The sequence below is a fragment of the Etheostoma cragini genome, chromosome 11 (genome assembly GCF_013103735.1).
Source record: "Etheostoma cragini isolate CJK2018 chromosome 11, CSU_Ecrag_1.0, whole genome shotgun sequence".
NCBI lineage: Eukaryota > Metazoa > Chordata > Actinopteri > Perciformes > Percidae > Etheostoma > Etheostoma cragini.
This window is the reverse complement of record NC_048417.1, coordinates 6456677-6466511: the sequence shown is the minus strand read 5'-3', so window position 1 is coordinate 6466511 and position 9835 is coordinate 6456677. Positions and strand designations below refer to the sequence as shown.

The window sequence follows — 9835 nt, the reverse complement described above, 5'->3', positions numbered from 1 at the left end:
GTTTTATTTTATTCTTTCTCTTTTCTCAAAAGCAGCAGAAGTGGTGGTGCTCTTGTACGTCCGTCCACTTGTTTTCTTTCTGTCAGTTACAAGGCAGCCATGTTGGAATGTTCTGGTTAGCCACATAGTAGTTGCTGAAGTTGTGGTCTCGGACATAGGGCGCTGGCTGATAGTAGCAGGTGACACAGGACGCATCAGGGATGGCGTTCTGCTCCGCGAGCACTCGAAAGGCCATCAGCGAGATGAGGTGGAGGGTCTGCCGCCGTTCATGGCCCATGAGGCACACAGTGCTCTCGTTGACCACTCTCCGCAGGATCATGAGGTAGTCGTACTTGCTCTTCTCTTCACCTATAAAGTGGCTCTGGAGGTAGGCCTCCACTTTGCGCTGCTGCTCACCAATGTCAGGGAAGTCGATGAAGAAGCGGGAACACATGTAACGCTCCAGGGCCTTGAACTCCTCCTCGCTGGCAGGCCGAAAGTCCCGCACCAGCAGATTGCAGTATTTCAGCAAGCCGCCACCTCGGATCTCCTCAGGCCGCTTGGTGGCAATGAGCTTGTTCCGCAGATGGCTCAGCGCCATGCTGAAGTCCCCGTACACACTCTCCCCACTCACAGTAGGGTGAAAGGCCTGTGACATGGGTGTCTGTGCCAGCTCGTAGTAGGTAAGCATGGAGTCCAGCACAATCTGAAAGGAGTCCACACTGAACTCAAACTGCCGTCGTATTGAGTCCACAAACTTCAGCTCCACATTGCGGCCGTTGTTGTTGGAGAGGGAGATGAGGCTCCAGCGATCCTGCTCAGTGTTGACCTTCACCAGCTTCTGGACATAAGCCTCTTTGAGAGTCATGGGTGTAATTTTCTCTTTGTTCACACCCTCAGGTAGAAAGTCCAGCAGGGTACCCAGCACCACGTCCTTGATGAGCCTGAACTCCGCCTCGTGCGGCAGGTCCAACCTGAAGATGACGTCCAGATCCTTGTAGCTCCAGCCGATATCCTGCACCAGTACGTGGCTGGCCGTGGAGCCATTGAGCCGTACGTCCTTTACTCTGATGCCACGCCGCTCTAGGCGGGAGCGCACCCGGGCCACAATGTCTTTCAGCCGCACCTCTAAGGTAGGGAAGTTCCCCCGTCCATGAACAGGAACAACCTCTGTCAGAACTTCATTCAGCCGGCCCACCTGGTCCCAGGTCAGGACACTCACTGAACAACTCTTTGATTCCTCCTTGTTATCCATCTTCTCACCAAGTTTAGATAAACTAAGATGTCAGGAGAGAAAAAAGATATTAGCATTAAAATGTGTCTCCAAACTAGAATATTTTCATCCCATTTCCTTTGACATATAAATACTATAGCAGATTTATCTCAGTTGTAACAATGAATCCCTAACAAAATATCAATACTATCACAAATAAATGCAATAAATGAGAACTACTGGCTTGGCAGCGTTAAAACACTTCATGCAACAGTAGTAGCACCATCATCATCATGACCCCATTATGCACGAGCACAGCAGAATGTGAGCACGAGACAACCTGCTCTCTCACATACAAGCACACGAAAGGACAGAGCCCATGAGGCTTCTAGAACAGCTCACCGCGCGAGCATAGTTTTTAATACCAGAACCGCTGAGAGACAAACAAGGTAGCTTTTAAGTACACTAAAGACATAATAAAAACGGCCACATCCTTAATTAACTGTAACCAGACAAGTTACTGATACTCACATTTCGTCAATACATCAACAGTAACGTTAACGTTACTCATTTGCTCCAGCTGACTTAGCAATTTATTTAGCCGTGACGAATGCAACATATAATTTCAATCAATATTAAGCCTTATGGCTACGAATCCCCTCTGTAAATTCAGCAATGTCACGTAGCATACGTTCGGAAAAATCATGAAATATAGTAGTTAAAATTACCGTTAAAATACCCTAACCAATGTAACGTTTTTGAACCATGGCTAGGACTGGGTAAAGTTTAATTTAACATTACTTTCCTAACGTACGCAGTTAAAAACACGTGTTTACGTAACAGAAATGAGCGATGAAAGCAGTACATACGTTTCCAAAAGCGTGGTCTGAAAGCATTCAAAGTCCGAAAAACAAGATGTCAAGTTGGAATCCGTGCAGACGCCTCTACATAATCCACTGCCAGGGAGACAATCACATTTAACGTTGCAGCTGCAAAGTCAGTATTTGAATCACTCCGTTCGCTTTAGACACGCCTCTTTTATAAAGCCGAAGTACGACTCACTAACGCAGATGCACAGCCGTGGCACGACAAAGTCCCTGTTTCTATGTAGCGTGGCTTTTACGATTTATTAGTACAGTATTAACAATATATAGCATTGTTTGATCAAAATAAAACATGTCAAGTTCATGTTCGTATACAATATAATACAAGTTCATATATCTACCAAAAAGTCCAACTTTCATCATCAGCAGATCACATCAGTGTAAAATCTTCGAATTTGATTGTACCAATGCGCCGAGCGAAGCATCTGATTGGTCGACGAGGTTTTTGCGTTGCCAAGTAACCAGGGCTGTCTCCTGGAAAGAGGCGTTCTCGACCGTCTCCATGACAGTTCAGTTGAAAATCAGCAGATAAATTCTATGAGATTATTAATGCTCATTTGAGATTATACAAATTTAATTTAAGTTAAAAAAAGTTATTTTTAAAACAAAAATTATATTTTTCTTGACCCAAAATTGTACAATTATGTATAAATAAAAATGTGTTTAAAAATAAACCGGGCAAAAAATTCGTTTGAAGTAGGCGGGTTAGGGTTAGGGTTAACCCTAACACCAAAGATGTTTATCTTCCAGCATTTACCATGGTGGATAATATCAGATAAAGGGTAATAGCCTTTTGATTTTATGATGCACACAATATCTCCAATTTCTCTCATAACTGTTCTATTTAGATACTATTATTTCTTTGTAAAAAGTAGTTCAAATTGAAGCATTAAGTGCCGTTTCTGTGCACACTGACCTGTGCAAACCAAGGCAAAGTTCACCAGACATTGTCTTGTACCAAAACCGTCAACGCCAAAAGCATTACATGTCTGAGTTTATCAAAATACTGTATATCTGAACCTCCTGTTTATAGCTTTTACAGATTGCTTACACACTGAAATCAAAAGTATAACACAGTCATCAAAACCTTACACTAAAGAAGCCAAACATTGGCCCAGATGTCAGCCTCACACTTTTAGAAAAAAAATACACACAGTGATTTGCAAAACACTAAAAACACACTGTAGACACATTATTAGACACATATTTACAGTATATCATGATGTTACGTCCTTGTTATTCCAAAGCGCTGACTGGGAAATGACCACAAATATGAGCAAATCTGTGAAACACAGCCATCAGGTGTACAAACACATGTTTGCTTAATTGTAGAGACACCAACCAGGTTTAGGTACTATCAAAATGCAGCAGGCTTGTCTGGTATTTTCTGGACTGTATTTTTAGATCTTTATGTTTTGTTTGTTGTTTTTTTCTGAAATTGTAACCTGTACTGGGTACAGTACTGTATGTGTGTCTGTTGTTTGCTGAGCTAACAGTGTCATGCACACTACTGTAGTAGCCATGTGAAAACTGGGACACGATTTGTTGGGATTCTCCATATTGTCATGTTGACTGATTTGGGTACATGGAATTAATTAAATTACAAATACTTTCATCAGTCTGCAGCATTGGTCTTGTGCAGTGTTTGGTGAACCTAATTGTATATGTACACCTTCTCTGTGTACTTCATTTACAGTTGGCTACTCTAATTACTGAGAAGTAGGATTGCTAAAAGGGTTTTAGGTTAGCAACAGCAGTGTGTTACTAGTTCAAACAGAATTAAGTCATATAAAACAAAATGTGTTTTTTATAAGTAAAAAAATTCAGTGTTTTTAAAATAGTGCTTAAGCAGTTGAAAGAAAACAGTAAGTTGTCATCAAAGAACAGTGTGTTATGTTTACAACTGTAATCAGTTAGTGTATTATGCAGAGTCATTTGCACAGCTGGGTTAGGGCTGCAAGAATCTCATGGTGTTTTGGAGATGGAAGAACAGGATGTTGTTTAATAGCAGAGGAAGCTGATGGTCTTACTGTAACAAGACTTTCTACGGCACAGGAAACGTTGCAGGCCGATACTGTATGCTCTGTGTGAATGCCACTAACACGGCCTGGGGAACCCTCCCTTGAATTTCCATGGAAGTCATTTCACTAGAACACATGAACAAATTCCACCGTAAATCAATCATAATCAACAGTGAAAAACTGCACAGCTGCATTGTAGAACCCCTCCTCTGAGACAGGCTGGAAGTGAGTCCTTCCCTCACTAAGCCAGAGTTGTGAATGATGCAAGGAAACCACAAAAATGTACGCAAGTGTTATGATTCTTCGGAAAGTAAAACAGAGACATAGACCACAGAATGCCCCAACAATAAGAGCGTGTTCCATTGAGGATTTTATTTTGAAAAAGAACATTTGATGATGAACAATAGTTTAACATGTAGTACAAACGAAATACAGGTATTGAAGAATTGAAGAACAAACCATGTACTGAAGGCTCAGTCCTGACCGCAGCGGGCTGGGTTTGATTCCGACCTGCGACCTTTCTCTCCCACTTTCCTGTCTTCGGCTATCCAAGCCACACACACAAATATAGGACAAACATTAAATACATTGTGGCAACGGGAGATTGTTCTAGTCCGCTCAGCACATACAACCCTTCACGTAAGACAGCTGATCTGTGATACTAAATAACTTCAGAGTTTCATGGGAACTACTTAGTAGGTGTCCAATGTCATGTTTTAATGTACACTATGTGGCCAATCAGAACCGAGAATTCATCCAGAATATGGTATAACAACAAACAAATCATAATTATTAATAATGTATCATTTAAATTTAAGGTGTATTCATATGATTTGTCACACTGCAATTTTGTAGTGGCCTGCTGAGCTCTCAACCAGGTGCCCAATCACTGCGAGGGACGCGCTGTGAAATATGAACATTTGGGTGTAACGACTTTTTACCCGTTACCCAAATGTGCCGCCCTTCTTTGAGTATGTGAACCACTATGCCTCAGCCCATTTAAACATTTCCACACCTGTCCCTGCTCCTACTGTTTGAAAATCTCACACATAGTCATGGACAAGTCATGTCAATGAAGAAAACATCTGTTGGCTGCACATCTGTCGTGATAATCTATTCTGCAAGTGACTATCATTTCACTCCATGATCAGTAATATGCTATATATCACAGGTCATAAAACAGGACCTGTGACATTTTGAAAAAGATTTTATTTTAATTTTTCGGCGAATGTTTTCTTATTGTTTTCATAAAGTAGAATGGAACAGAACATGAAACAATACATTTGTCAAATGTGCCACTTCATAAAGTTAAAAGTATGAAATAATAATAAATATTTTAAATAATAATTTAATAATAATTTAAATAATAAATTAATAAAGTTAAAATAGTATGGCGTCATCTCAGCTTAGTTTAGTTAGTGGTGTTACTGTCTTTTCTAAAGCTGTGTAACTTGTCACAAATGTTGAAGTCTGTTTACTGTTTGACGGGAAAATGTGATAAGATACAATTAGAAAGCAGCAGGAAACACACACACACACACACACATGCACGAACACACAAGTGTGTCTCACTATCTTTGTGGGGACCAGTCATTGACATAAGGCATTCCCTAGCCCCTTACCCTAACCTTAACCATCAAACCTAAATGGCTAACCTTATCCATATCCTCACCCTAACCATAACTTAATTGTAACCCTGATCCTAAAACCAATTCTTATTCCTCAAACAGCCCTTTAAAGTTGTGGGGACCAGCATTTTGTCCCCACAAAGCTGTCAGGACCCCATAAGTATACTGTATTCCCGGTTTTTGGGCCCCACAAATGTAGTTAAACCTAATACACTAATATACACACACACACACACACACACACACACACACACACACACACACACACACACACAGACACACACACACACACACAGATAAAGGCTTTTGGGGTTACAAGGAACAGATCAAGATGCAGATTCTCACAAAAGATATGTATTCTTTTCTCTGCGGCATGGCTGATGGGAAAGCGAGAAGGTGAGATGAAACCACAGGTTGACAGTGTGGAGCTTTAGCCATGTCAGTTGTACTAATGTGGTTGTGTGTGAGTGTGTTGGGGGGAGTCCCTAGGCGAGTGGGTTTTTCAACTCAGAAGCACTGATAGGAAACTAATAGAGTAGCAGAGGGGAGTCCCTCTGCATGACTTGGCAGGTGATGACGAATGTTTGTGTGTGTGGGTGGAGGTGGGTGTGTGTGTGTCATACTTTCATTAAAACTAATAATAAACTGACATATGCAGTTTTTATTTGGTAATCATAAATTGATGTTGAGAAACACCTATGAAGGACTCTTTTAATAAGCATGTTATTGAATGTGACCCTTTATGTTGTCTTGCACACTTATGCTTTTCTTGGTCAGGTTGGCCTACCTGGTTAAATAAAGGTTAAATAAAAGAATTTAAAAAACAGTATGTGATGAAGACTGATAAGAAAGGATGGTTTTTACAGCCTTTATAAAGATCTTCCAGCAGAGCTCTGTGTTGCAAATACTAATTATAAGAGACAGGTTGATAGGTTAGAAAATATCAAAAATACACATCCGAATTTCCAAGAACCACATTTTTTAAACCACTTTTTTCTCCAACTAACAGTCCTAATCTTTCAATTTACAGTTATTTTAAACAGAGAAAAGCAGAAAATCCTCACATCTGAGAAAATTAGCTGATAGTAGGCCTATTGTCCAGTTTTAGTTTATCTACAAAGTAATATATCATATTGCCACACATTGGCTAATAACATGAAATAATGTGTTTGATGTAATTTAGAAACATTTTCATTTGTAAACTTTAAGTTAAGTTTACTTAATGGTAAAATGAGTCACACACATCTCTGGCACAGCCCTAGTTACCAAATGTAAGGGATCCTTATCAAATATGTTGTATATACTGTATATACAGTATCTGTAATCCCACAAATATCAATGTTAGTATCAGCCTCAAAATCCTAGTATGGTTCAGACTACTGTTTCAGAACTAAAGTAAACAGACACAAAGAATACATGGCTTGCATTTTAACTATAAATATACATAAGAACATGAAATACATGTTCTGTAGCTACATAGGGCCTTTCTGATTTTAGCACTAGGTTTAGACAGTTTAGACAGAGAGAGTTTGGTTAGCCTGCTGCTAGCTGTTAGCACGGCCTCAGAGTGTTCGGTGAACTGTCTGGATGATTTTAACCTTTGACCTCTGGACCCCAGCTGACCTGAGTTGGCTGACATTTACCAAAAGCATAATTAATATTTCACTAAGTTGTTTGACTTGCACCACATGTACTGTAAGTTGTGGGAATAACACAGTGTATGTGACTTTCCCATCATACACTCCCTAAAAAGGGTGGATGATAAAGTATATTGACTCAATATTGTTATTGCGATATCACAATGCGAAATATTGTATTGAAAGTGCTGCAAGTATCCAGTTTTCTGTTTATTTAGTGGAGTGGTGCGTTCCGTCCGTTGGCTGTGTGGCTTTGTTGTGTTTGATTTAGAACCTGCTTGAAACGCTGTATTGGTCGTGTTTCATTGGCCACTAGCACCCGATAGTGCACGTCAGCACACAGGTCCACTACACGACAAACCCTATGGAGCGTACCACGTGACGTGTGTGCATATTTCGACAGAATGACAGTGTAAGTGAAGAAATGCATAGAGACAAAAAAAGGAACAACTCAGGGAAGGGAAAGAAAAGATAAGACCTAAAGAAAGAGCAAAGGGAGTGAGTGGAGCAAAAGAAAGAACGTAAAAGTAAGAAAATGAGTGTTGCTCAGGGAGAAAACAAAGTAACAGAGATTAAAGAGGAAACTTTAGCGGCCAAAAGTAATCCCATCCCACATCTATTTCTCACCGGCAGCCATCCCGCAACTTTATGAACAGTGTTTAGATGAGTTTGGAGTCGGAAATACAGTATTTCTTATTTTTCATCCACAACCGACCTGTGAGCCGTACATAAGTCTCAGAAGTGTGCGCTATATTGTTGTTTTCCCATAACCTTTGTAATTTTACATGTTTAAAAACATTGAAATTCATAATGATATCGCAATATTCACAATCAATATTGCAATATCACATTTTGTCAATATCGTGCAACCCTACTCCCTAACACCCTTACTCCACTTTCATTACACAATTATCTGTGTGAACTCTGATATTAGTGTTATCCCTGTGTTTCTCTGATGCAGCACCATTATAAATATTGCACCGTATAAATTTCATAAGACGCTGCCTTGAGAGCCACAGCTGAGGCACATCAAGTAAAATAATAGCCAAAAGACTTCTGAATCCAGGGCAGCAGTTCCCATACTGTACTAAATATAGTCACTTACAACGAGGTCCATTAAGAAACTAGCTTGGAGCTTTATATTGTATTACACAATCTTCATCAGCAGTTCGTGGCACTTTCTTGTCAATCTTAGCTTAAAAGTCATAGATAAGGATAATAACCTACAGTTACAATGACAACTGGTAAGTGCTAAATCAAAGTCTGCTGGTGTGGTATATGGCCAAAACTACATGGAACAGTGCATCTGTGTGTGATTGTTGAACAACTCATTCTAAAACCATGGGCAGTAATCTGCTGCTGTAAATAACAGCATCCCCTCTTCTGGTTTCAGGGATTTGCTCCCACTCAGCTACAACAACATCAGTGAGATCCAACACTGATGGTGGGTGATAAACTGTTAATTTGCAGTTGCTCACAGACAAATTTGAGGCAAACATGAGAGTAATAAAACAGAAAAACTAGTTAATAGGTGTATAAAATGAGATGAGTACAACAAATAAAAAGTAAAGTAAGGTTAAAAAGATTCCAGTTCATCCCAAAGGTGTTGGCTGAGTTTGGGGTCCGGGCTGTGGCCAGGCCAGTCTAGTTTTTCCACACTTAAACTGAGGAAATGATTTCTTTATGGACGTGACTTTGTGCACATGAGGAGTTGTTGTGTTAAAACAAGACATGGGCTTCCTCAAACTGTCGAAGCACACGATTGTCCTCAACATGTAGTAGCATCAAGATTTCTCTTTCGGACCATGGAGCCTGCCCTTAAACAAACCCTAAACAGACCCAGACAGAAAGCACAGAAAAGTACGTGGACAGTTGTGTAAGTAGCAGTACTGATGGTGCCATGTGCAATTTGTATTTTAGGTATTAAAGCCCATTACTGCAGAGGAAAACATGTAAAGCATAACAATCTACCTTGGAATTCTTCATGTCCCTCTGCAGAAACCATACAACAGTTTCAGAGAAAAGTTATTACTTTATTGATTTCGACAAGCAAGCAGATTTAGCCAGCTTAATATTTCTATAAAATAGTCACAATATTTGAAACTGCCCTGTATATGAAATATGCGAGAAGTAATTGTAAGTTTATTCCAACATGATGGGGATGACACAAACAGTTACAGACATATCTGATGTAGAATCTGCGTAGCAAAAAGTTGGGATCATTGTTATGTGCAACATGTTGGGTTTGATTTCTAATTCATCCCAAGATTTCTGTTCCAATAAATGGTTTATTCTGAAGAAACATTTACAGTGCCACTACAACCAGATCCTCCCTCTCCTTGCATAAACAGCCAAACAATAACCTCTGCACACCGCAACAAATATTTCCAAATATGATTCTTGCTGTTACACACACACTGTATGTGTTTACAGCATGTAGTCTACTTTTTTGGGGCTTTCTCCTACTACTTAA

The 9835-nt window shown here is 39.9% G+C and overlaps 1 protein-coding gene across 2 annotated transcripts in view; it reads right to left on the bottom strand.

The window, feature by feature from the left end:
- Positions 1 to 2523, bottom strand: part of tent5c (terminal nucleotidyltransferase 5C) — a 2948-nt gene extending 425 nt beyond the window's left edge. Inside the window, exons 1-3 of one of the 2 annotated variants that reach the window (XM_034885459.1) lie at positions 2418 to 2468; positions 2062 to 2148; positions 1 to 1256 (exon numbers count right to left, since the gene is read on the bottom strand). The exon at positions 1 to 1256 is cut by the window's left edge and continues 425 nt beyond it. In XM_034885459.1, coding sequence (XP_034741350.1) covers positions 83 to 1234 — 1152 coding nt within the window. In that variant the 5' untranslated portion in view covers positions 1235 to 1256; positions 2062 to 2148; positions 2418 to 2468 and the 3' untranslated portion in view covers positions 1 to 82. Of the gene's footprint in view, positions 1257 to 2061; positions 2149 to 2417 lie in introns of both variants that reach the window. The other variant, XM_034885460.1, reaches the window with a different exon arrangement.
- Between the last annotated feature and the right edge of the window lie 7312 nt (positions 2524 to 9835).